The sequence below is a fragment of the Pantherophis guttatus genome, chromosome 1 (genome assembly GCF_059756535.1).
Source record: "Pantherophis guttatus breed Tessera chromosome 1, ASM5975653v1, whole genome shotgun sequence".
NCBI lineage: Eukaryota > Metazoa > Chordata > Lepidosauria > Squamata > Colubridae > Pantherophis > Pantherophis guttatus.
The window spans coordinates 128,176,011-128,202,902 of NC_142063.1; the positions used below are offsets into that span (position 1 = coordinate 128,176,011).

The 26,892-nt window shown below is 37.8% G+C and overlaps 1 protein-coding gene across 8 annotated transcripts in view; it reads left to right on the forward strand.

Moving 5' to 3' along the window:
- The window catches only part of KALRN (kalirin RhoGEF kinase), a 589,612-nt gene that overhangs the window by 323,677 nt on the left and 239,043 nt on the right, over window positions 1-26,892 (forward strand). For all 8 annotated transcript variants that reach the window (XM_034423023.3, XM_034422995.3, XM_034423032.3 and 5 more), the window contains 3 exons: window positions 2,385-2,577; window positions 6,978-7,490; window positions 24,525-24,647. In XM_034423023.3, the coding sequence (XP_034278914.2) occupies window positions 2,385-2,577; window positions 6,978-7,490; window positions 24,525-24,647 (829 nt within the window). The remainder of the gene's footprint in view (window positions 1-2,384; window positions 2,578-6,977; window positions 7,491-24,524; window positions 24,648-26,892) is intronic.

The window sequence follows — 26,892 nt, forward strand, 5'->3', positions numbered from 1 at the left end:
AAGCAATGTCTTTAGTTAGGTAAAAATCCAAGGAAATTTCTTAGTTGGGAAGAAGACATTTCAAAACTTTGAGGAATTACTTGACCCAATCTTGGTTTTCAGCATTGATTTAAAATAAAATATCAGATCAAAGCTGAAGTTTGCATTTATTCATGTCTGCTTAATGCTTTTTATGTTTATTTATTTATGTTTATATACATCCATCATATAAATAATACATACTGATAAAGTAAAACTCATTGTCTAGAAAATGTTTCTATTCTGAGATGTTTCAAACTCAAAATACTTCTTTTTCATTCCAAAGTCTTGCTCTGAAGATGAAACATTTTGCCCGAATCTGCAATTGCCATTTGATTAGATTAACATTTCTTGTCAGAACACTTTAAGGCTTTCTTTTTTTTTTTTTATTACCTGCACCTCAAAGGCTAAATTAAAAAGAAATATTTGCAGACATGTAATACCTGAAATTTTAATGATTATCTAGCGGCTTCAAGTAATTGTTAATTAAATTTGGAGGGAAGGCATGAAGGTAGAGAGATGTCATTTCAGGTTTCACCAGGGACAGTTCATTTTGATATATAGAAGCAGGTATACTCAAAATACAGAAATATTTGAGAAGTTTTTGTTACAGATAATCTAAATCATTGTTTTACTAAAATGCCATTGCTGTGGCAGGGCTCCTTCATCCAATTTCAAAAAGGCCATTTTGCATTTGGTTGATTCTTTAATTAGGGCAATGGCATTCCCCTAGAACCCACCCCTCCGAGTCCTGTATTTCATCTGCTGTATCTAAACTGCCTGGCATCACATTAATTGTACACTGTTTTTCTACAGCTTATTGGGCAAATTTTAGCGTGCAACTTTTGAAGCCACTTGTGAGATGCTATTAGTTAATTCTGGGTAATTTGCCACTGGCAAAATAGCCTCCTGCTAATTGCCACTTATTTAGAAAATAAAATGTATAGATTAGTAGATATAATGGTTGGTATAATAATTCTGAGAAGATGACAGATCTTCAGATCAGGTTACAGTGCTTCCATGTTTAAAACTTTTCTAAAAAAAAAATAGTTAGTTAAGCTTTCATTACATCCTTACAGCATTTGAGCATCAGCAATTGAATGCAGCATCTTAGTTATTAATTTTAAAATCTGTGCTATTGCAATATTGTAGCTATTTATCATTTCAGTATTGGAGCTATAGATCATTGCAACTCTTACGCGTAAGAATTTTGATCAATATAATATTGGTGCTGTCCGGGATTATTCGTGTAAAAGTCTATGTCGTTTTGACTCTAAGCAATGCTAAACATAGCTTCCTGTAGAACTGGAACTTTGCTGTACAAGCTTCGTAATACATACTTTTGACATTCCTGGACAATTACCATCAGGATTGTCTTCTTGGCTTTTGTATCCCATCTTCTGATACAGATAGTTCTTGCTTAGTGATAGGCCACTTTGCAACTTTGTTCAAAGTTACAACAGATTCCCCCCCCCCAAAGGTACTTATGCCCTGAGTTTGAAGTTCTGACAGGCAATCCTCACCCCCCACTCCCACACACACATACCCCACCCCCGTGATCAAGTGATTGCATTTTGGATTTTTGGCAACCAATTTATAACTTTAAGTTCTTCTTTTTTTTTCTTCTTGCACTTCCTTCTTTTCCTTTTTTAGATCTGTCTTTTACTTTACTTTCTGTAAAATTCTCAATAAATATAAACAAATTTTAGTGAGAGAGTGAATTTGAAAACATGGAATGCATGAATAATAAAGATTGACTGTGTATGTTTTACAAATTGTAAATAATTCAGAGATATGTTATTTTAACAGTCTAATTAGGGGAGAGGGTTCTGTTATTTACAAATGTCTTTTGAAGTGCAAAAGTTTGCCACCATATAATCAGCTTAATGATGTCATTACACAAATGACACAAATATATGCCATTAGTCTGATGATATTTTTAAGCTAATAAAACTACTTGACTTAGAAAAATCGGTCCACTGCATGTCAAATATATTGTTTCAAGGTCCGCTAAATCTTTTGAAGAGATGCGTAGTATCAAATTCATTCACACTTAAAAATTCACTTCGTGATATTGTGGAAACTAGTACTTAATCTCTCTTGTATAGTGAGTCACAATGAATTATATCATGCGGTTAATTTAAAGGTAAATTAATGCACAGGCAGTTGAGCAAATGCACGAGTTGTCCAGTTAATGCTTTAATATTGTAGTAGAGCATATTTAGGAACAGAACAATGGTTATCGATCTGGAGTCTGTAAATATATGAATCAGGTCAGAAGAGATAAAATGTCTATTTAATGTCAATTTCATATTTCTAATGAAGTTGACTCTGGATATAACTTATTCAATATTTGATCCCTACAGTGAAGATGTCTGCAAACGTGGTTTCACAGTCATCATTGATATGAGGGGGTCTAAGTGGGACCTGATCAAACCTCTCCTGAAGACCCTTCAGGAGGCTTTTCCTGCAGAAATTCATGTTGCCCTGATAATCAAGCCTGATAACTTTTGGCAGAAGCAGAAGACAAATTTTGGAAGTTCAAAATTCATCTTTGAGGTAAGATGGAGAAGATTTACTAATTAAGAACTATTATGAAAACTAGCACTGCCTGTTATTTTAGATTACTAATCCAACATTGCTTTGACCAACATATCTGTAATGCATAGAACATGGATCCAATTTTTTTTTTTTTTGTAAGAAACAAAAGACAAATTGTAGATAATTGTAGTTGTATACTTCTTTCTCATTCAAAAAGAAAACACTATACCGGTAAGTAATTGCATATGCCCAAATGAACATTCTATCCATAACAATACGCTTGCATGTTGGTGGCTTAACTGTTATGTAGACTGAGCAAAATATATAGGCATAGATCTTTAATGGCAGTCAGTTGAAATTCAAGCTATACAATTTAGTAGCTACAAGTCATTGAAAAGTCCACTGATACCTGCCAATGTCAACTTGAAAGAAAGATACTGCCCTTAGGCAAAGAGGAAGGATTATAAACAGAAAGTATGTTACTCTGACAGCTGCTTCTGCAGAAAAAAACCTTCTCTCTTGAAGAACCCCAGTAATAGCCAGGTTTATGCTCCTATTTTCCCTTCAGGGCCTGTCAGTCACAAATTGTTGGTAAGCAAAAAAAGAGCAGGGTTGACGTGTGACTGACAAATGCAGATTTCTGGAGTTTCCTGTTAACACTGGAGATGACCCAACAAGCCTCCTTGTCATTAATTCAGGCTTTTTACAAATTACTTTTCTTTCCTCCTGAAAAGACTGAATGAGCAGGCTGTGTTTTGATTGGTTGCATTTGAACTGGAAAGAAATATGACAGCTGATAGGATGTTACCTTGTCCTTGCACATCTTTTCTTCCTTTTTGATGAAGTTTAATAATGTATTCCTATTCATCTCCAATTCCCCAGGGAGAATCTATCTGAATAATAAATGTATCTGCAGAATGCTTTAAACAAAGAGGCCTCCTTTCCTATCTTCATGTTAAAAAGACCAATTATGGCAGGGAAAGAATATTTTAAACAGATTTAAAAACCAAGCGAGAAATTTTCAGCCTGCATTGACATGTCCTATCCTAAATTTAATTAGAATTTAAATGTAAAGAATTAACTTTTTGAATTAACACACTGCTTATGGTGCATTTTTGAAATACAGTACTGTGCCATCTACTGACTCAATATTAGTAAAAACAGTGCAGAAATATCTCTTAAATAACTGTTTAGCTGTTTTCATGGGCTTCCTCCCTCCAGTTTTGTATGCTGTCCAGAGTTTATTGGAATTGGGCAGCCAATAGATATAAACAAACAAACAAACACTAATTTTTCCAATGAAGCAGAAAATGTATTTGTGCTGTGTTGCTTATGTCCTAGGTAGCATATGAACAAAATTCATCATAGTGCTACAATTTCAAAATTGGTTGACATTTCACTCTTTAGACCTGAGGCATTGCACTGCTTCAAGAAGCAACTTTGAAGAATCTTTGCTTAAGGCATTGTTGAAGTGAAACATCCTATTAAAGTTTTGCATAGTCTGGATAAAATAATCAGTTATATACCACCTAAGCTAAAAAAAATATCAACAATAAGAATTTATGGTAAGGAAACCCAGAGCACAAGAACTTTAAAAATCTGGGAAATAAAATGGTTAAAGAGAGAAAGAAAAAACTATCTAACATCGCTACTAGAAAAGGTACCTGGCAGATATATCAAGGTAAGCTAATTTTAAAAAAAGTATTCCAACAAAGAAAGAACTGGAAATATCTAGAGCTATGGACAACTGACTATAGACTATAGACAATGGAATGGACTCCCTACTCAAGAACTGAGAAATAAGAAGATTCCAGTGGGAGAAGAATAATGAGAAGTATATTTTGATGTCTGTTTAATAACAATCTATTTCAAGTTGGGAGTCTTCAGTGTTTTATCAGTTATCCAGTTAAGAGAGTATTCATACCAGAAGACTTAAGGATCAAAGGCAAAAGTTATATTCAGTGTATTAGAAGCTATGAATTCCAGTTTACCAATAGCAATAGCACTTAGACACATAGCACATAGTGCTTTACAGCACTCTCTAACCAGTTTACAGGGTCAGCATATTGCCCCTAACAATATGACCTTGGATTTTATTAACCTTGGAAGGATGGAAGACTGAGTCAACCTTGAGCTGGTCAGGATTGAACTCCTGGCTGTGAGTCTGCCTGCAATACTGCATTCTAACCACTAAACCACCACGGCTCCTGATATTGTGAAATCCTAAACTCTTCAAGGCCTTAAGGGATGAAAATAACACTCCAAATTGTACCCACTAAATCACTGGCTGTAAGTGTAATTCTTTCAGTGGAGGCATCATATAATTCATATATTTTGTTCTGTATAGCATTCTAGCTGACACATTTTGTATTAGTTCCAATTTCTGCAAACTCTTCAAGGGTAGCCCAGCATAGATCACACTGTCTAGAGTGCAATGCAAAGATCAAGATGAAATGTAACCAAGGCATGGATAACTGTTGCCAAGTCTGACCATCTCAAAAATGGATGATGTTATACTGTAATTGATGTAGTAGTCCTAACTGCATAAATGTGCACCATGTCACAGGCATCATGAATTCAATGACAGATGAGGGTCAAGGGCTATTTTCAAACTGGAAACCATTCCTTTCATGGGGATAGCAAACCAACCAAAGCCGTCTAAATCTCCATCTCAAAGTCTAATTTCTTATTTATCAAAAACTAATCATTTTGGACTGGATTTAATCTCAGTGCATTCTTCCTCATCTAGGACTTTATCGAATTTAAGCAATGTCCAAGATAGTGATTGCCTTTTGAAGTTGGGTAATAGGGTGCAGTATGATTGAGAGATAAAGTTTTTATTGAATTCTCCCAATTTCAGTTTGATGTGTTGTAGATGCTGAACAGCATGGGAGGCAAAAATGCAATCTTGCAAGAAACCAGGATACTTTCTAGATACAGCATGACAGTAAGGACTAGAGCCATTATAAAACAGTAATCCTAAATTGCATCTACTTTGCAGCATAAGTCATCCCCCAAGACAACCAGAGCATTCTTAATATTTCTCCAAGCTAAAATAGTTTGACTGAAAAGGGGCTGGATAATCTCTAAATATATCCTCTAAAACATCATTTTTGGAGGACAAGAACCATTGTTTGCTTTAAGTGGCAGACTGAGGGCTGTATTTTGAAAAGTGTCTATGTATGGGGGGATGGGACATAAATTAATTTACAATGTTTAAGCACAATGAATATGTTATTATACATGCTGTATAGTAATCATTTTTCCTTCTGTCAGTTAAAATGACAAGTGGTGACAATCTTTGAACAAAATTTTTTTATTGTTTTTTTAAAAAAATTCAAACAAATCAAGCAAATCAATTAGACATTTGTGCAACCCCCCGTCCCTCCCTCCTCCCCCGACTTCCCAGAAGAAAAACAGGGTATAGATTTTACCAAGCATACGCTAAAATATGCTAAATTAATGCAAGACATTAAAACTCCCTAGACCCCTTAACTCCCCTTCTACAGATTATTCATCAACCTCCCTTTAAACACAAAATAACATATAATCCTTTAGCCCTAAGAATTAAAAAAAAAAAAAAAACCAATAACAAACACTAGTAGATAATACATACTTAATCATTTGGCTATTCCTCCTGCTTTTGTTCTCAAAATGAGAATATGAGAACAAAAGTGGTGACAATCTTTGGAGAGACTCTTTGAGCTGTATCAAAAGTTTAGGAGGCTGCACGAAGTTTTAAGCCTTTAGGGTGAACACTCCTGCTGAAAATTTATATACATATAGATATATGCACAGCTTTCATAACAAGTAGTATCTAGTGTGTGGATTTTGTGAAAAGGGCTGTGTAGCCCTTTTCCAGTTATCCAGTTTGTCAAATTAGTTTTCCAGTTATCCAAGTTTTTCAAATTATAACCTATTGTGAAGGGATCCTGAATGTGTATGTTGATGGAGAGGTGAAATGTACTTTCATAATATTAGTTGTGGGCATAGGATTCATCCCAAAGCAATTTATGCAGGACAGAAGCAATGCTCCATTTCTTGCTGATTTCTAGTAACACTGATGATGCCACCACAATCATCATGAGTTCTCTTTCTCACAATGTCCATTTCTTTTCCCCTGTGGTTGTGAGAGCCAAGACAATTCACAGCCATATTGGAATAGCGAGTATTCTTATGTGGCTGTTAAGCATTTTTCCTGCTTGCTCCTTCTCCATCTATACTGTCTGATGAGTATCTATGGAGATTCTCAGTCATCCAGGTCGTGGTTGTCCCAAAGGTGCTTTTTCAAGAGGGAACTGGTCTTTCTGGTAATGATAACAAAACGTCTGATGAATAGTTAATGATATCCTTAATTGTTACAGGATTTCTATATAATTACTTAAAAACTAAATCACACTCTTTTTTTAACTCCTTAGACAAGCATGGTCTCCGTTGAAGGTTTAACAAAACTGGTTGATCCCTCCCAACTAACAGAAGAGTTTGAAGGAACTCTGGATTACAATCATGATGAATGGATAGAGTTGAGAGTTTCCTTGGAAGAATTTTTCAATAGTGCCATCCATTTATTATCCAGGCTGGAGGACCTTCAGGAAATGCTGGCTAGGAAGGAATTTCCAGTGGATGTGGAGGGTTCAAGAAGACTAATAGACGAACATACCCAGCTCAAGAAGAAAGTAATCAAAGCTCCAGTGGAAGAATTGGACCGTGAAGGTCAACGATTATTACAATGCATAAGATGCAGTGATGGTTTCTCTGGTAGGAACTGCATTCCTGGCAGTGCAGATTTCCAAAGTCTCGTGCCAAAGATTACCAGCCTTTTAGATAAGCTGCATTCAACACGACAGCACTTGCATCAGATGTGGCATGTCCGTAAACTGAAACTAGATCAGTGTTTTCAACTTCGACTTTTTGAACAAGATGCAGAAAAGGTAAGATGCAGCCTTTTTTCTTCTTGGCTATTACTGTGAAATCAAATGGCAATAAGAATGTTGTAGCCAAATCTTTTTCTCCGTTTTACTAAAATGAAAGATTAATCAGGGATATCAACCTTGAGTTACTTGTAAAGAAAAATCACTGAACTAATTGTTGGAATAGAAAGAAGCATTAGAGCCAAAAATTACTCACTTGTTATTTTTCTGACAAAAAGTGATCTTTATTCAGTAATTCTGAGCTGATGTGACACATCTCAAATTACTTTTTTTTTTTCATTTCACCAAACCTGTTAATAAAAGTCCATCATAATCAGAACCGTGGAACAATTTCCACTCAGGAGAAGTTGTTAAAAGAAAACTTGGAAAACCAAAGAAAGAAGAATAATATGCATACTGAGAAACAGCCCCACGGGTATCGCAAACTGCTTGGTTGAGTACATGTGGCAACAGCTGAATCTAAACATTGTAAATTCACTTTCTAAATCAAGGATGAATAATCTGCAGTCTTTAGACTATATGGTGTGAGAGATGTCCACAGGGGGACGTAAAAAAAAAAAAAAAGAACTACATGACCAGAGCCCTCCTCCTGTGGATGCTCCAATTCTGTGTCTACCCTCATTTTTATATTCTTCAGGGCCACTCCTAAATCGTGGTTATGTAATTCACCAGTGTGATTTCTGATGGGTTATTTACTCAACCAAAAAGCAAAATAGGTGCACTAAATCTTCAGTAGGCTTAGAACCCGTACTTTATTTAAATTGAAAAAATCTTGATCACTCCTCACCGAAAAGTGGGTTGAACATGTTGGCCCTGCCTACTCCAATTTGCATCGTCCCATTCTTTATGGCACACTTAGAGGCAATGGTGTTTTTGTAAGAACTATGGACATCAGCCTTATCTAAGTGATGAATAGTATAGTTGTTTAAATATGTGTTCTATCTTGAGTGTCAGGGAAATTAATCCTTCAGGTTACCAGAACTGGGCAATTGTCCTGTTCTAATCAGGGTACATAATACTGGATGGATTATTTTATGCAGTTCACTGAACCATATTTGAACAGATTTTTAAAGTATATGTTAAAAACAACAGCAAACTGTTAACATTTTTTGTTCAGTAAGTAATTTAATTCCTTAAATTTTCTTTAGTTCTTTTGGTTTTTCTAGACTTCAGTGTGGAATGACTCTGCAATTCATGGGCATTATTAAATCTGTTCATAAGAGAAGTTTCCAATTCAAGCAGAAGATGATGTAACTTTTTTTTTCATTTCCACACTTTAATATGTCAAAATGCAACTTGAGGCAAAATAACTATTTGACCTAGATCATTCTTTTTTCTCCTTCAGCAGTAATCATTATTTTTAAAATGCCATAGTACTTGAGCCTTTCCATTTTTGCTAAAGTTGTTTTATTTATTTTATGCCACCTGCGACCCTCCATAGTAATAGTTTGTTTTCCTAGCAAAGAGGTTGCTCGCCAAATTGATTTTGATTAAACCTTGAAGTTAGATGTCAGTAAGATGTACCTCTGAATTTCTTTAAACATGATTAAAAGCTAAGTGGCATCAGATGGTTTGGCAAAACATCCTAAATAGGACAGAGAAGAAACATCCCATAGATCAGCAGTCCTCAATCTTTTTGGCTTCGGCAGGGGGAGAAGACCCTACAAGGGGCAGGCACACACGTATTTGTGCAAGCAACATGCACACGCCGCTTGCGCAAAGGGAGCTTTGCGCTGATGCACTTGCCCGCTACCTGCGCAGCCCGTTTCCAAACAGGCTGTGGCCTAGTAGTGGGTCACGGCCCGGGGGCTGGGGACCACTGTGCTAGATCACAGAGGTAGGGAGTGGAACTCAAGTGTGGGTGTGTGAAATATGTAATATGTATATACAGTTCAATTACAAAGGGCCTTTCATTGTCTAGGCCCATGATGGTGAATCTATGGCACACATGCCAGAGGTGGCATGCAGAGCCCTCTCTGTGGGCTCACGTGCTGTCGCCAGCTGCTGTTCTGGTTTTTGGCACACGCATGCATGCTGGCCAACTGATGTTCGTGCATGCCGGAGCCCTGGAAACTCCGGCCACCTGGTCTTCTGGTTTCCAGTGTGCACATGCATGCTGGCCTGCTGATCTTCACGCATGATGGCGCACCGGAAACCCAAAGACCAGGTGTATGCACATGCGCACCAGCCAGCTGTCTTCGGGTTTCAGAGCTCCAGTGTGCGCGAAAACCAGCTGGCCAGTGCGCATGCACATGCCAGAAACCAGAAGACCAGGCAGCCAACTCTTCGAGTTTCCGGGGCTCTGGCGCATTCTGGTTTGGGCACTCAGTGCCGAAAAGGGTCGCCATCACTGTTCTAGGCGTTCACCTCTAAAAGTATGATTCAGTTTGTCTTATCATCTGGGGTATATTGTCTGACCCGCAGGAAGCTGTCACATATTGCAGGTAGTCCTCGACTTACAACAATTCATTTAGTCACTGTTCGAAGTTAAAATGGCACTGACAAAGTGACTTATGACCGTTTTTCACATTTACGACCGTTGCAGCATCCCCATGGTCAATTAGGATGCGTGACAATTTATTCATAGTTATGATGGTTGCAGTGTCCCAGGATCATGTTACCCCCCTTTGTGACCTTCTGACAAGCAAAGTAAATGGGGAAGCCAGATTCACTTAAGAATCATATTACCGGTAGTTACTAACTTAACAACTGCAGTGATTCACTTAATAACTGTGGCAAGAAAGGTTGTAAAATGGGGCAAAATTCACTTAACTGTCTTACTTAGCAAGAGAAATGTAGGGCTCAATTGCGATTGTAAATCGAGGACTATGTGTATGCATGCTCAAAACGCCTAATTATATAACATTTAACTTTTAGGATGAAAACCTCTGACATATGATGTTCATGTTACTTCTTGATTTAAGAGAAAGAGAGAGAGAGAAAGAGAAAGAGAAAGAAAGAGATGATTGACAGACTTGACTATGTCTCTGCAGGGAAAGGAAATAAGTGAACAACAATATCAGTATTTGTCTATTAGATCAATATCTAATAGACAATCAGTACTGCAATCCTCAGGCTGCTTAATTTCAGAAAACAAGGGATGTTATTGGGAATACAAATAAATTGTTTATGATTATGTTTATTGGCCAGGGAAGGCAAGGGTGGATATTTCATATTATAGTGGAATAAATACAGTAAGGACAGAAAATATTTATCCGCCTATGTACTGCCTGCAGAAATACTTTGGAAATACTTTGTGCTGGTGTTCATGCTGTTTCTTCTTTTTGATTCTTTTTTTCCCTAAGTGAGTAATCCCATGTCAGTACTGCTATCTCAGTACATCTGAATCAAAATGCCTCTCCTATGGCAATGAATACCCAATTATAATAAATACCTAGGGTAGTCAATAGAGAGAATTACAGACTTATACAACAAAAATGAGTAAAAACAGATGTCCTGTTGAGAACAGCATGTTATCAGTCCTCATTATAAGTGTTGGATTGTAATCAGGAAAATTCAGTTTAAATCGGCATATATGCGAAGATTATTTGTTGACCTTGGATTAGTTACACACTCAGGAGCAGATAACATCAGAGACATTCTAATGGAACAGTGTCTGAATATATGGCAGAGGTATAGGAAGGATGTATGCCATCTTGAGATCCTTGAAAAAAAGAACAGAATAATAATGTATTTATAAACCATAATCCTGAAGTTCTTATAGCAAAAAAAACCAAGCATAATGTAGTATTTCATAAAACTGAGTGTAGAAGTGCATGAGAAATTTTTAACCAGAGTAAGAACTTATTATATTTATGCTTCCTAAACCTCTGTGAAAAACACAGCACAAATCCATGCTTTCAGACTTAGTGATGCGGCTCACCGATTGAAAAATGGGTATCAAATATGTTTAGTGAAGGAAAAACTAGCATAAAACATATGTATTTGGAAACAATATGCATTAAAGCATTGTTCAAAATTGTTCAAAATTCATGGAGTAAAATATAAAATGCACTTATGTGCATTGCTCACAAAAATGCATATGAAGGGAGAGGTTTGTACACACATAACTACAAATATGTGCGACAGGAAGAAAGCTGGGGAGAGAGGTATAAAGAATAGTCTGCTAGGCAGATACGCATTACAGTAGTAAGAAGTTTTAAATCCCTCACTTCAGGACTTTCTTAACCTCTTTCTCAGGTGTTATTGGGGCTTGGACTGAGGGGCCACAATCAATCAAATCTGAGGCTATACCTTTATTCCACCGGGGAAGCAACTCATCAGAAAAAATTGAATCAGCCAAAGAAACAGCACCAAGATATACGGTTTTAGCCAATGTTTCAGCCAGCAGATTAGATACTGATCTTCACCAAAATTAAGGCAGAATGAATTTGACACACAACTCAGAGCATAGACTATACTTCTTTTTTTAAAAGTTATGGTTTTACACATAGATCTGCACGCCATAGAACCAAAGCCATAGAATATTAGCTCTGAAACTCTGGTTTATATTGGGACAAATGTAACAGGGTAATCCTCATTTTTGGCAACCACAATTGGGACTGGCAGCTCTGTTGTTAAGCGAAGCAATCTCTAAGTGAAAATCACATGACCTCAGCTGTGCTTTCCTTTACCATTTGGAATGGTCACAAGAGAATTAATTTTTTTATTTATATCCATTGGAGAGGAAGGGATTATAAGAGAGTAAGCAGACTCCTAATAAACATGGAAAGAAATGAGGGCTGGGAGATGGGAGCCATGGGTTCACTTCACAGACAGTTCCCCATTGGATGCCTGCTTACTTTCTTGTAATCCATTTGTCTCCAATCTTTCTGCTCTGTGGGAAGTGGGGGGAGGGAAAAAAACAGGTCAGGCACAAGAGGAATTATTTGAAAGAATTGCTTGGGTTTACCCCCACCTTCCCTCCTCCACTTGCTTGGTTAAGCAATTTCTCCACTTGGAGGGGGGGGGAAACCAAGTTAATACATTGGCTGTTTGCATAGTGTGCCCATTTCATGTCTATTTCTCACTGGGTACCTACATAATCTCTTGTAATCCCTTTCTCTGCAATCTCTCTGCTTTGGGCACAGGGGAAGGCTAGCAACCAGTCAAGCATAGGACAACACATAGTGACTATAATTACGATCAGGTCGTGAATGCAGGCATTTGCATTAAGTTATTTTTTCACCACCACTGTAACTTTGTATGATTGCTGAATGTGGCAGTTGGTAAACTGGTACAATTTTATTAGTGGGCACCTCTGTTAGAAAGGCTGGCATGACATTGATAAAAAAAATAATAACTTTTTCAAGATATCTATGTCTATTTTTAGAACACTGGTGTAACAAAAAAATTATGCAGGATTCAGTCTTTCCAATCTTAAGAATCAAGTCTTAGAAAGCTATTGGAATTAGTGTTGAGATATTAAACCACATATGTACATTCTTTTAAAAAAGCTAAAGGTTTGGCAAGAAGGGATTTTAGTGAAGAAACAAAGTGGAGAGGCAGAAAAAAAAATCTTAAGCACTGCTCCCAACCACAGTGTTTCTTCAAGTAATGTTTCTTTTTAAAATTAGCAAGCAAAACAATAAAACTATTAATACTGAAATTAACTTTAAAGTACTTCAAGAATATTTGGATATTGAATTTTTATTATTATTAGATTAAATAATTTTAATTTTATTTTATTTTACTATTATTAGATTTTATTTTATTATTATTTTATTTTATTACATTTTATTTTATATTTTATTTTATTAGATTTAAATTTTATTATTTTATTATTAAAAATATTTAAGTAATATCTGAGTATTTGAGTATTTGGGTAATGTTTATGATCCCATATCTGTCTGTCTGTCTGTCTGTCTATCGTCTATCTATCTATCTATCTATCTACCTACCTACCTACCTACCTACCTACCTACCTATCTATGTTTCCCTGAAAATAAGACCCTGTCTTATATTTTTTTGAACCCTGAAATAAGTGCTTGGCCTTATTGCCATGTGCTCCAAAGCCCGATTGGGCTTATTATCAGGGATGTCTTATTTTGGGGAAAACAGGGTATTTATCATCTATCTGACTGCCATTTTACCACAGGGTAACAGTTTACAATATCAAAAACATAAAATTTTATAAAACAATATGAATTAAATAATATAAACAGATAAATATTCAACCCTAACTAAAAGATGGGAGGGGGGAAAGTAAGATAAGCAGAAGGGTGTGTGTGGGATCTGTTATGTCTGTCAACCACCCCCAACATGAAGCACTCCCATTGAGGCCCCAAGTCAACTGGCAGAGCTCTTTATACCAGAAATGTTTCAGATTTATTTTCAAAATTCAATATCATTTCAAAGGTTTTGGTGGAATTTTTCATCTTGGTTTTGATTTTGATATGGGTCAGAGTACCCAACCAAAAATGTATTTTTGATCAGATTTTGAATATGCATTATGTTTTATGCAGGAATTTAATTTGAAAAATATTTGGTATAAACATAATCCGATCACCAGGGATTATATGTTTACTTGCTATGCCTGGACATTTTTTAAAATGAAATACTCTTTTCTAATCGATCAGGTTATAGACTCCAAGATTAATTATATGCTTATCAGATCATGCTCTGATCACATTAATCTTTTAATTTAAAATGTTAAGTTAGTCAATGATGGATGGTATTTTAATACTTCTGTATTACTGGAGGATATTTTTTTTATCTATTGTATATTAAGCAACAAATGTTATAATTTTTTTTGAAGTCAGTGGTAATTTTTTTTGAAGACTTGGCTGTTCAAGCAAATAGGCTGACTCTGATTCTGGGTTTTATTATTTATTATTTATTAGTTAATTTAGTTTAAAATGGGATTTTGTTGTACATATTTTTAACTTGTGTTCACCGCCCTGAGTTCTTCTGAAGAAGGGTGGCATATAAATACATTAAATAAATAAATAAATAATTCAACTAGTCTTGCAAGGCTAGGGAGCTTGATTGTGATTTATGCAGCTATACAGAGAAAACATAGAAATTTTGGTTACCAGCAGATGGATATCATGATTGAAGAAAATGTTTTGATATGCAAAGAACCCTACAGGAAAAAAAAACCTTTGAAAGCTTGTATGTTTGCTAAGGAAAAACTAGTTGTTTTCTATGCTAAACAGGAGGACTTTTCTTTGAAGAAATTGAAATATTGGGACTCGGGCAAGAAAGCTGGCAAATTGCTGCTTATCAGTTGTAATGGTTTACATGGCACGTAATGGAACACGTTTCCTATTTGCATCAAAGTGATCTCAAATAGCAGAATAAGTATTCCATTCACTCTGCAAATAGATAGAAACAGTTTTGGCCATCCTAGTGGGTTATTTCTGCTGGAGAATAGCTACAGCAAATGCAATTCTTTTATTTTTCCTAAACCACATACACTGGATTTCATACTTCCTGGATAGATAATAGTCCTGCAACTGATTTGCAACTGATATCCAATTCTCTTTCTGCCTATGGAGAGACACTATACAAGTCCTGAACGCATTCATGCCTAGGATGATGAAAGCAAAGAAATTAAATGACAATTTAGATAAACTAGAAATACTGGGGATATATATCATATATCATCAATTATCTATATATCATACTATACCTTATTCTCGTCTTGCTCCTATGGATGGTATGTATGTTCCCAGGGGTGAAATCCAGCAGGTTCTCTCCTACTGGAGAACCGGTAGCGGAACTTTTGAGTAGTTTGGAGAACCGGCAAATACCACCTCTGGCTGGCCCCAGAGTAGGGAGGGAATGGGGATTTTGCCATATCCTTCCCCTGGAGTGCAGTGGGAATGGAGATTTTGCAGTATCCTTCTCCTGCCACGCCCACTAAGCTGCGCCCACCAAGCCACACCATGCCCACCAAGCCACGCCCACAGAACCGGTAGTAAAACAATTTGGATTTCACCACTGTATGTTCCTCAATGTCAGGTCCTCTACCAGAGGCCTGGGAATTTGATGGTTCTGCACAGTACCATAGCTGTTCCTAGCACTTATTGTTTGGAGGTCTTCCCTGTCCTGAAAAAAAATATATTGCAGTTTGGGTCAGTCTGTCACATTAGAAAAAGTATGCTTTCCAAAACATGCTATGCTGTTTTGGAAATACTCAACAAAAAGCTAGATAATCATGGAAGGCAAGTTCATAATACAAATCTCTTTACTCCATTTTCCCAATATAATTCAGTTACTGTAAAAGGAGAACAGCACAGTCTTGGTTCTTTGGGGTCCTTTAGGAAAACTGCAGTGTTCCCCAGTGTAAATGTTTTGGCCACAGCAGCTGAAAAATGTCCCGCTTCAGCTGTAGACATTGGTGACGCAAACTTGCAACCTCATTTGAGGAGGCAGCAAGACCCATATTTCTGATCTCCCGGTGAATGGGTTCCTAAAAACAATCCAATTTGCTTGTAGCACCTGCAGAGCCGAGTGCTAACTGGATTGCAAAATCAAAACATTGTGTTTGGTAGAAATGTATGCCAAAATGAACTCCAGATCTTTCACACTGTAGGAGCCTTGGATGCTGCTGTTTTCCTGAACATCCATCCAAATTGCAGTCCTAGCACTCTGGGTATTGTTAGTATTATGAGCAATGACTTTCCATCCTCCAGCCATCTGTAAAGAACTTGGTCTATGTTAAACAGTCTGTGAGTCTGATCCTACCAGATGGTCCTTTTTAAAAATTCTTGTTGAAGGGAGAAATGAACAAAATCTCTGACTGCTAACCTGGAAGTAGGTCTCATGGCATTCAATGGAGTTTTGACTCACTATGTATAAGATTATTGAATTGAATTGTCCATTAGACTTGGCTTCTTATCCTTATAATCATTTTGTTCATTTAGTGTGAGTAGGGTGATTTGTAATCCGGATAAAATTATAACATCTGGTGTTTCTTTTCATCTCCAGTTAACTTCTGTCTGTTCGCATACTTTCTCCCCCATCAAGTATCAGGAGAGCAGATACAATATAGAACAGCAGCCAGGAACTGAATAATAGGGAGGTAGTTATGTTTACGAGCTCTGCTTATCCATTGTTTAAGGAATCATGGTTCATTGAATTAATTCAACTACTCAGGTTTGCATGATATACTAAACTATTAATCACATTGTATAATTGCACAATATGCTAAGCCGACACATTGCTATCTAGTTTGTGAATCTGAATGTTGTTTCAACATGGGGGGGGGGGTGCACTTTGGTCTGGCAGATAAAGTAAAAGGCTCGGGCAAAACTAAAAAAATATCTATCTTTTCAATGTTTCAATGCACAATTTAAAAGTGCCATTTTTTATTTTCTTTTTATCTTTGGCCTTTGTTCAATATCTTTCTGCAAAAGTCCAAAATCTTAGAGCTTTTGTGTTAGTTTCACAATATTATATAAGTCTAAATGCTTCCCACTCGCTATGGAAAAAGAGTATAGAGTAAGGATAACCAGAGATAATGGACACAATATTAATGGAAAAGACATATATCTCCTGTTTAGAAAAGAGTTTTGGAATCTCATCCTACAATTTCTCTATAGCAATGAGAAATGTGAACACCCTATAAGGCTGATTTAGAATGCTACGTGGTGAAACATCTTTAAAACATCTGTGAGCCAGCAGTTAATATTTAGCATGCAAAATTGTATTCTTTTCTCTACAAGTATTAGAAATGGCTTACTAAGCATTTGAGCACTAAATCTTTAGACAGATCTTCTGTTCTATTGTACTTCACAAGATTTCATGTATTTTTTTCATTATTATAATTTGGAGATGTTGCAGCAGTTTTATGGAATTCAGAAATCATAAATGAATGCCTCTTGCTTTTCAGAACAAACACACACACACACACAGGATGCTGTGCAGAATTAAACCTTAAATTTTCTGGAAGCCTTTCAGGCTGGCCTCATTGTTATGCCCACAGATTGAAGCGAAGTTCAAATTCTGAATTCAAATCGTTGCAAAAGAGGAATTTGAAATTCAGATCAGGCACCAGTGCAGATGTGACGATTCAAATCTGAAAACTGCAGGCATAAACCAAGAGAAATAAGTCTATAAAACATTCTATATGTATACAAAATGTGCCTGTTGTGGCTGGTCGGCTGCTGGCCCCTCCAGCAACTGAGTCAGATGAGGAGGAGGCGTGGGAGTTCGGATCAACATCAAGGCAACCTGAGAGCTCTGAAGGAGAAGAGGGAATGGAGCTGTCAGACAGAGACAGAGACAGAGAGACAGAGGCGAGACTGGGCCGTCCGTCAGCTCTCAGATGGAGAGTCAACAGCTCCCAGGTCTGGAGGTGGCTGCTGAAGAAGAGGAGGAACAACTGGGTCCTGTGCCTGACGCATGAATGCACAGAAGGCAGAGGAGAGCAGTGGAAATCTGTGGGCCGATCCTTGGGACAGAAGAGCCACCCCTGCTAGTGAAGCCCCACCCTAGCTCTGGGGATAAAAGGCAGGGGGTGGAGATGAATAGATGTGGCAGACAACTATTTATCTTCTAGCCGGATGGATTTGTTAGCCTGCTGTGAGAGATAAACTTTTGGCCAGAGCTGCTGGCATTCCTAATAAAGAAATCTTTGAATTAACTTCAGAGGATTGGTCATGTTTGGGGAGCTGGGTCAGAACAGTGCCTTTGCATGCTGGTAGCTGCCCTGAAAGGTAAAACCTGTGATGGAGATACATTCTTCTGTCTCTCCATTTCATTTTGTTTCATTTAGGTAATCTTAGTAATTGTGCTTTTCTGGTATTTTTTCCTTCATTTTGTTTATGCCAGCATGTAAACAAGCACAGACAGACACAGTAGATGATTGCTTTTGTGGATTCCTCCATCACATTGTGTGGTTTGAAACTTACCCAGAAAGACCCTATCTTCAGAATCTAATGAGAGGAATAGGAAAAAAAAGCAGAATATAAGTGTATCTAAAGTGCCACACTGTAGGGGAAAGAGTGAACGAACCTGAAGGTGGAATTAAAAGAAGAATCAGCCTAGAACCTCTACGGTGCCACAAGCGAACTAAGTCCACCTACCCACTCCCTTGAAGTCTATTGTAAGTTGAGAATATTTTTGTGCATATGCACGAGTACCAATAAATCAGCTTAACTGGACCTTCACATGTGGCCCTGATCTTTTGTGCCTGACACACACTGGCCAAGAGAAACTCAACAGGGTGACAGAATGGGGAATGTATGACAAACAATCAACAGTCAAAATTATAAGCAGAATAAGGGACCAGATAAAATTGGAATATTGAAAGTTACAATAAGATTTTGGAATTAGATTTTACTATTATAATAAAAAAATCATTAATATTACATGCATGTATCTATGTATGTGTGTCAAAGAGTATTGCCATTGGGAGCCTTCTCTATTTTCTGAAGCTTATTTTGGAGCAAAAGATCTAAAGGGTTTTTCTTTAGAAAAATGTGATGTGAATACTGATGTGAATACTGTATGAAAAGCTGCTTCGATAGTAGTAAATAGGATGTCTGTTGCAAAGTGTTCTACAGGATAATAATTGAGGACATGGCTGACATGCCCCCACATAAATTTATTACTATGCTGCAGTATCCTTGATGGAATTGTGCACCTTAATTAATTCATCAGTAGGTATGAAAGTAAATGTCTGAATGATTATTACCTCCTTTGTAAATCTTGTAAACTTCCTTCTAAGGATTTGACTGTTTAAGATGATATTTTCATCAACATATGAATTTAGAATGTACTTATAAATATTTGCCATTGGTAGGATGATCTAGATCAGGGGGTGTCAAACGCTGCAACTGGTCCACGGGGTGCTTAGACCTGGCCCATGGGACCGGCCTGGAAAGGCCCACGGTGCCTCTGCTAGCAAAAATGGGGCATAGGGGGGCATAGGAAAGCCCACCCTCACAATCAGACTCCCTTCCTTGCAAGGAACCCAGGGAGCTTAGTGACAGCGTGTTGCAATGTGCATGCCTTAACAAGCCCACTGGTGGCTTCAGTGCTCCTTTCCTCCCCACGGAAAATTTTGGGGGGTTGGATGTTGCAGCCAGAGCTGGGCTTGGAGCAGCAACAAGTCCTGGCACATAATCTACTCCTCCAGCTCCCAATGCCTGAATCAGTGAGCTGGAAGAGAGATTCTTTGTCGTGCTGGTGAGTACGTATGGACCAAGTGGGCTTTTTGCTTTTTCCCACCACCTCACCATTACGATCCAGCGTGGCGCAGACAGCTCAATGGAGGCGGAAAATGGGGCGTTTCCATCAGCCCTTCTCTTTTTTCCCCCCAGCCTCATTTTCTCAGCATGCGCCAGGCAGGCTCAGCAGGCAGTTACAATCTTTAGATGGGTGTTTATTTTGTCAGCCCAAAGGGGGGGGAGGAAGGGGCTCGGAATGGTATGTAAGAAATCACCCTGTCTCTGCAGTATTGGCCAGCCTGCGCTGCCCCACCTTGCCCCACCTCGTCACCCCACGTTGAGTTGGCCACACCCACCGAGTCACATGCCACCCAGCCATGTCCACCCAGCCAGTCATTAGGGCAGAGAACAAGTTGTTAAAAAATTTGTAACCCACCACTGAATCACACTAAACCAAAAAACTAGAATTGCAAAAGAATTCTAATTAATTATTAGGGGTGAATTATTAGGTCTTCATTTTAATATCAGTTGAGAAATTAAAATACATGTATAGGGATCTAGCTCAGATTTCTAGTTTATATATTTAGCAAAATATTGCATAGAGGAATCCTGCATACGATCTCTGATTCCTTCAGAAAGAAGAATTCAATAAATTGAATGCAATTTTGGAGCACTTAACAATTCTGTGTCCCTGCTTTTCAAGCAGAAAACACACGAGATAATGAGCTAGAAAGATAATTATCTTTAAAAGTCATTTATCTGTGAAAGAATTTATGATATTCAACTAAATCACCAGAGAATTATAAAAGATTAATGGCCTTACATTTCTTGGGGGAATATATGCAGCTACAGGAGACACTTCAGCAACTAGGAAAGATGTGTCAGTTTGTCTACCTGCACAAATTTCCTATTAACTGAGATTTGAATTTCAACAAGGCATAAAGATCATTGAAAATAAGATATGTTTTCAATGTGATAGTCAGATGTTCAGTATAGAAATCTTTTTCTCCACCCCATGAATTTTCCAGAGTTGTTGTTGAATTCATTGATTCATTTTTTCCAATCACTGTGCATCTCCCTTCAGCACCCCATAATGTTTTTTGTTCATTAAATAACCCAACCCCTGAATTCTAGCATCTATCTCCACTTTATTCTTTGTCATATCCTGATTGTGATAATTTTTAAGTAACTGCATTTTACCAAAATGGTTTGCTTCCCTTGATCATTTTGTCTAGTAGAAGTACGGTTGTGGGTTTGTATTGGTGTGTACGTGTGCAGGCATGCACATAGTATGCCAATACTATGACAAGACACAATAAGTCTTTCAACATAAACTTTATGAAGAGATGTGAAAGATCATGTGCTTTTAACTTTTTTTATAGTGAATGATGAATCTATCCAGAGAGAAAAACTACGAAGTATTCTAAGCATGTTATTAATTCCATTGGGTTTGCACAGTTTTGGCAAAATATTAATAGTAATAATAGTCAAGCATGATGATACTGACTAATATATGAAAAAGGTAGTTTAGTTTGCTGTCAATATTTTCCAAGTAAATTTAGACTGATGGCGGGAGACATACAAAGCAACTAACTGTGTCCATGTAGTTTTGCAATTGTCCATGAAGAGCCATGCACTTTGTTCCCCTAGAAAAGGGGTTTATAATGATGGATAAAGAAAACATTTCACAGTCCCTTGGCAACAATACTTTGGTGCTTTTTAATTGCTTAATTTCAGGTTTATCCCAGATAAATTGCCTTCAAGAAACATGCTAAGTCTAGGGTTTGTTTTAAGGGCTTGTTGCCAAATGGTGGTTGCCTCCATAAATGGGTATAGTTTGGTTTATTTATTTATTTGGAAAATTTATATTGACATCTACTCGCTCATGGTGACTCAAGGCGGCTTATCGGAAATAAAAACAGAATTTTTGGGGGGAGAATGTTCAAGTCCAGCATGTAAGATATTGAATAAGCTAAATTGTTTTTGGTTCCTAAAGCAGAGATCAAAATCTGTGGTTGATGTGTGGCCCTTTCTTTCTCTGGATTTCTTTTTACCGATGCTGCTCTTATCCATCAGGTATTTTATATTTAAACTGCACGTCCCCTCTTAACGAGGAACTGCAAAGGAGAAAAAGCCAAGAGAGTGCTAAGGCAAATCATGAAAGATTCTTCAAGACTTAGCTGTATTGAAAGAATCAGTTCTGCTTTTTCAGGGAAAAAAAAAAAAGATTAAAACATGCAAGACCAGCCAGAACTTAGAAAAAGCCACTCTAGTTTTTGACCTAACTTCCTCAGTAGTAATCTCTATGGCAGTGATGGTGAACCTTTTCGGCACCAAGTGCCGAAAAGTGAGTGCACTTTGCACGCATGCACACACACTGATCTGGGTCACAACCTGGAAGAGGAGGTGCCCAGGGCTCATGCTTGCACCCAAAAATCAACTTGTGGTTTCCGGCATGCACATGTGCACCGGCCAGCTAGTCTTCCGAGTTTCTGGTGTGCATGTGCGCAACAATCAGCTGGCCGGCGCTCATGATCACACAGGAAAACGGAAGACCAGCTCTTCCAGTTTCTGGCACTGCCACACACACAAAAGCCATCTGATCATCGTGCACGCATGTGCGCAGAAACCTGGAAGAGGAATGGGCGACGCTGTGCGTGCCAGGCGACATGGTTCCATGTGCCACTTCAGGCACTTGTGCCATAGGTTTGCCATCACAGCTCTATGGCAAAGTAGCTTAGTGTCCTGTTTGCTTCAAAAATACTAGAGGTTTACCTGAGTCTTATAACGTATACCATTTACTATACTTTTTTCAATTTCTTGCTTCAAACAAGCTACCATGTGAAGATAAAGTGTTGCTGTTTTTTGTCATCTTGCCTATTCTGCATTGTGGGTCAGTGGACAGGTGTTATAGAGCAGAAAGCATTAGTTTTCCATGAGTGATTAGAGCTCTGTAAAAAAAATATGAGTGTCCTGGCTCAAACTTCACAACGACCATTTGGTTTTGCTTGCTGTACTAAAACATAAAGTCCAAGTTACTGTGGATAGAGCTCGTTAACCAGGGGTGAAATGCTCCTGGTTTGGACCGGATCGCCTGATCCGGTAGCAATGGTGGTGGGTGGTTCAGAGAACAAGTAGAAAAAATACCTCCACAACCACCCCAAGCCCACCTGAGCCGTGCGATCATCAGAGGCTGATTTTTTAACTTTTAAAAGTATTTTTTCTACAACCTCTTCGGCCGAAAAAATGCTTTTAAAAGTTAAGAAAAAGCCTCTGATGATCGCACGGCTCAGCTGGGATCGTCAGAGGCTTTTAAAAGCATTTTTCTACAATCTCTTCAGCTGAAGAGGTTGTAGGGAAAAAAATGCCTTTAAAAGCCTCTGGCAATCCCAGCTGAGTTGCCTGATGTCAGAGGCTTCTAAAAGCATTTTTTTCTGCAACCTCTTCAACTGAAGAGGTTGTAGGAAAAAAAATGCCTTTAAAAGCCTCTGGTGATCCCAGCTGAGTTGCCTAATCATCAGAGGCTTCTAAAAGCATTTTTTTCTGCAACCTCTTAAGGTTGTAGAAAAAATGCTTTTAAAAGTTAAAAAAAAAAGTTGGCCACGCCCACCCAGTCACATTACCACCACCACCAAGCCACACCCACAGAACCGGTAGTAACAAATTTTAGATTTCACCCCTGTCGTTAACCAGGTTTTGAGGCTCACCTGATAATTGGTTCATATTCCAAATATGAAACATGGCATCTTGGATTGCTGGAAAAAGTAATCTGGAGTGTGACTGGAGTACGATTGGAATAATGGAACTCATATTTCTCAGCAACTGATAATAATAGTAATATATATCTCTCCATTCTTCTTTTTGTAGTGCAGATAATCACTATGGCTCTTAGCCATTGATTTTTTTAAAAAAAACCTTATTATTATGTGCTCTCTCTTTTGTATTAATTGAATTTCATGTAAAGCTATCCTAATTAAGAGCTACCGCTACATTTAGACCGAATGGATTGAGAAGATCAAGAAAACAAGAATCCTGCTTGTTCTTTTATGTATTACAGCAATTTAATTTGTAATTAAACTCCATTGGCCTGTTTTCTTCTCACATGTGGAATAACTAGTACAGTAAAAGCAATTATAGGATTGAAATTATGAATAGAAAATTTGGCTGCGTTGCTGGAGAGTATGATACGGCAGATTTTCAGAGCCCCAAGCGCCATAGGTATAAGGATCATTTGCAATATGAAATGTACTCAAAACATCTCCCCCCTCCCATCTCTATCTCTTTTGTCTTATCTGCTAAATTTCCTTTCACCCCCAGCCAGTTCTGAAACATTCTCTCCTAGTTTAATATATCCTGCTAAAGTTTTATGGACAAACATTAAATCAATTGACAAAGTGTAAAGTATATCTTCATACGTCCCAAAGATACTTTTTCAAGAGGCAACTGGACTTTCTAGTTTTTCTTTGAAGACATTTCGCTTCTCATCCAAGAAGCTTCTTCAGCTTCAGGTCTGAAGAATTGTTGAAGAAGCTTCTTGGATGAGAAGCGAAACATCTTCAAAGAAAAACCAGAAAGTCCAGTTGCCTCTTGAAAAGCACCTTTGGGACAACTATGACCTGGATGACTGAGAATCTCTGTAGACATATATCTTCATATATTTGTTCTTGAACGTTCATTTATCTTTTGGAGATAATGATTTTTGTAGCAGCCATATTAAGCATGAATGAATGAAGACTACACGGATGGCAGTAGTATAACACAGACCAATTAATTCAATTACACTTTATTGTGTTTATTTAAATGATGCCTCTCAAATTTAATCTCAGTTACAGTTCTACATTAAAGGACAAAAGACTCTTCTTCCATGCCTTTTTCTGCATTTCTGAACATAATAGGGGTTTTTCTTCTTTTTCAGATGTTTGATTGGATCAGCCATAACAAAGAGTTGTTCCTGCAAAGTCACACTGAAATTGGAGTGAGCTATCAACATGCCCTTGATTTACAGACCCAACATAACCATTTTGCTATGAATTCCATGGTGAGTATATAACAGGTTTTCTCTAAGGAGATACATGAGATAGATTTAATATAAGAGGGTAGGATATGGGGAACCAATTAAAGGAGATGAAGGAATCCACCAAATGCTTGACCAGCAAAAGATCAAATTGATCATTTTACAGTAGCTTCTTGTTATATAAAATTTTTAAAAATCTGTCTTTGAGAATACTGCTATCCAATGAAATTCTTACCAGATATACAGTATAATATAGCAGGGGTGTAAAACTTGATTTCATTGAGGGCCGCATCAGGGTTGTGTCTGACCTCGGGGGGTGTGTGTGTGTGGCCAGGGTGAGCATGGCCAGCTCAACATCACTCATGTCAGCTCCTATGGTGGCCTGAGCGCTCTGCCAACAAAAACGGGCTCCCAAGCTCCGTTCTCAGCTGTGACAGCCTCCTGCAACCCTCTGCCAGCAAAAATGAAGCTTGCAGGGGCCACATGCAGCCCTCCCAAGCTCCATTTTCACTGGCAGAGGCACAGCGGGCTAGTGCTTTACTGTCTCCAGGGCGGCCCCATGGGCCAGATAAAAGTACTCTATTGGCTGGATTCGGCCTGCGGGCCTTGAGTTTGACACCCCTGCAGTATAAGATGCTTTTAATGTGATCATTAAATTAAAACTTAATACTCAACTAGTTTAAAGTTGTACACATGTGATTTCTGTTTGTGTAACTTAATAACCATCTTCTAATGAAAATGTCAAATATGACTTGAATGCCTTCTCTGATTACTTAGTCAATTAAATGTTTATTTTCCAATTCAAAAAAATGAATCATTGTGTACTGAAGTTTTCATTTTTATTGCTTTCATATTCAAAAATAAAGGGAGAAAAGGAAAAGAAAAACAAAAATCAAAAACGGGGGACGGCGCCCACTGCACGGAAACCTGGCTTCTGTTTGCCCAGGCCTTCACTTCATCCTGTTCCCATTTTTGGTTTTTTTAAATGTTTAATTGGTTTATTACATTTTTTTTTTAGTTGTGAGCATAAACAGGAAGAAGCTACAGACTGGTGATCCAGGAATGTAAATCAGTACATTAACATCTTTACTAAAAATTTTGGAATGCAATATTAATAAATGTAAACCAAAATAGGCAGTAAGACAAGTACATATTATTTAAGTAAGCGACTACTCACACATTTTATATTGCCAATAAAGTGAGGGTGGGTTTCACCAGGTTCTGACCAGTTCTGGAGAACCGGTAGCGGAAATTTTGAGTAGTTTAGAGAACTGGTAGTAAAAATTCTGACTGGCCCCGCTCCCATCTATTCTCTGCCTCCCCTGGAGTGGGATGGGAATGGAGATTTTACAGTATCCTTCCCCTGCCACGCCCACCAAGCCACACCCACAGAACCGGTAGTAAAAATTTTTGAAACCCACCATTTCAAACACTAATACTAATGAGATGGATTAGCCTCAAGCAAGCTGAATGATCTATTGTTTCCACATTTTACTTGTTGCATTCTTATCACAATCCGGCATATGGATTGTGGTTGTTGGAATAGGCCTTCTGAATTAAAATATCAGCTGAACTCTTAGGAACCTTTTAGCAATGTCCCCATTAATAAAACAGCTATAGTGTGAAATTAAATTTCGGTAGCCATTAAGAATTCAAAGTCACTAAATATTATATAGCAATATGTAGAGTAAGGGTTATTCAGAAACACTTTCTATTACCATAATGCAGTATTACATCTATAGATTAATATGTTATTAAAAAGGCAAACTGGCTTTAAAATATATTTGGGGATCTCATTAATTTAATTAGTTGCCTAAACCAAGTTACATTTTCCTCCTTAAGCACAAATCACCCTGATTGCCATTGTATATTTAAATAGCTCACTCCACATGCTGCTTATTCTAATTGAAGCTATTCATAACTGCTTTACAGAAACTGGCTTATGCTTTGATGTAACCCTTTGGAAGGGCAAGTCGTGACTTCAGAAATGTATGGATGCTGTTGTCAAACATGTCTATATTAGCCCACCCTTTATCAAACCAATTTGCCAAAAATTAGGGTAACTTGTACTTTCTTCCTGAAGTTATAGAGCAGTGATGGTGAATCTTTTTGGCACAGAGTGCCAAAAAGGTCGCAAGGAAATGACACATGTGCGTGTGCACGCTCTTGGGGCTGTCCTCTGGAAAAGCCGGGTTCTAGCACGCATGTGCGGTCCACAGTCAGCTGGCTGATGCATGTGCGGCTGACAATCAGCTGGCTGGCACACATG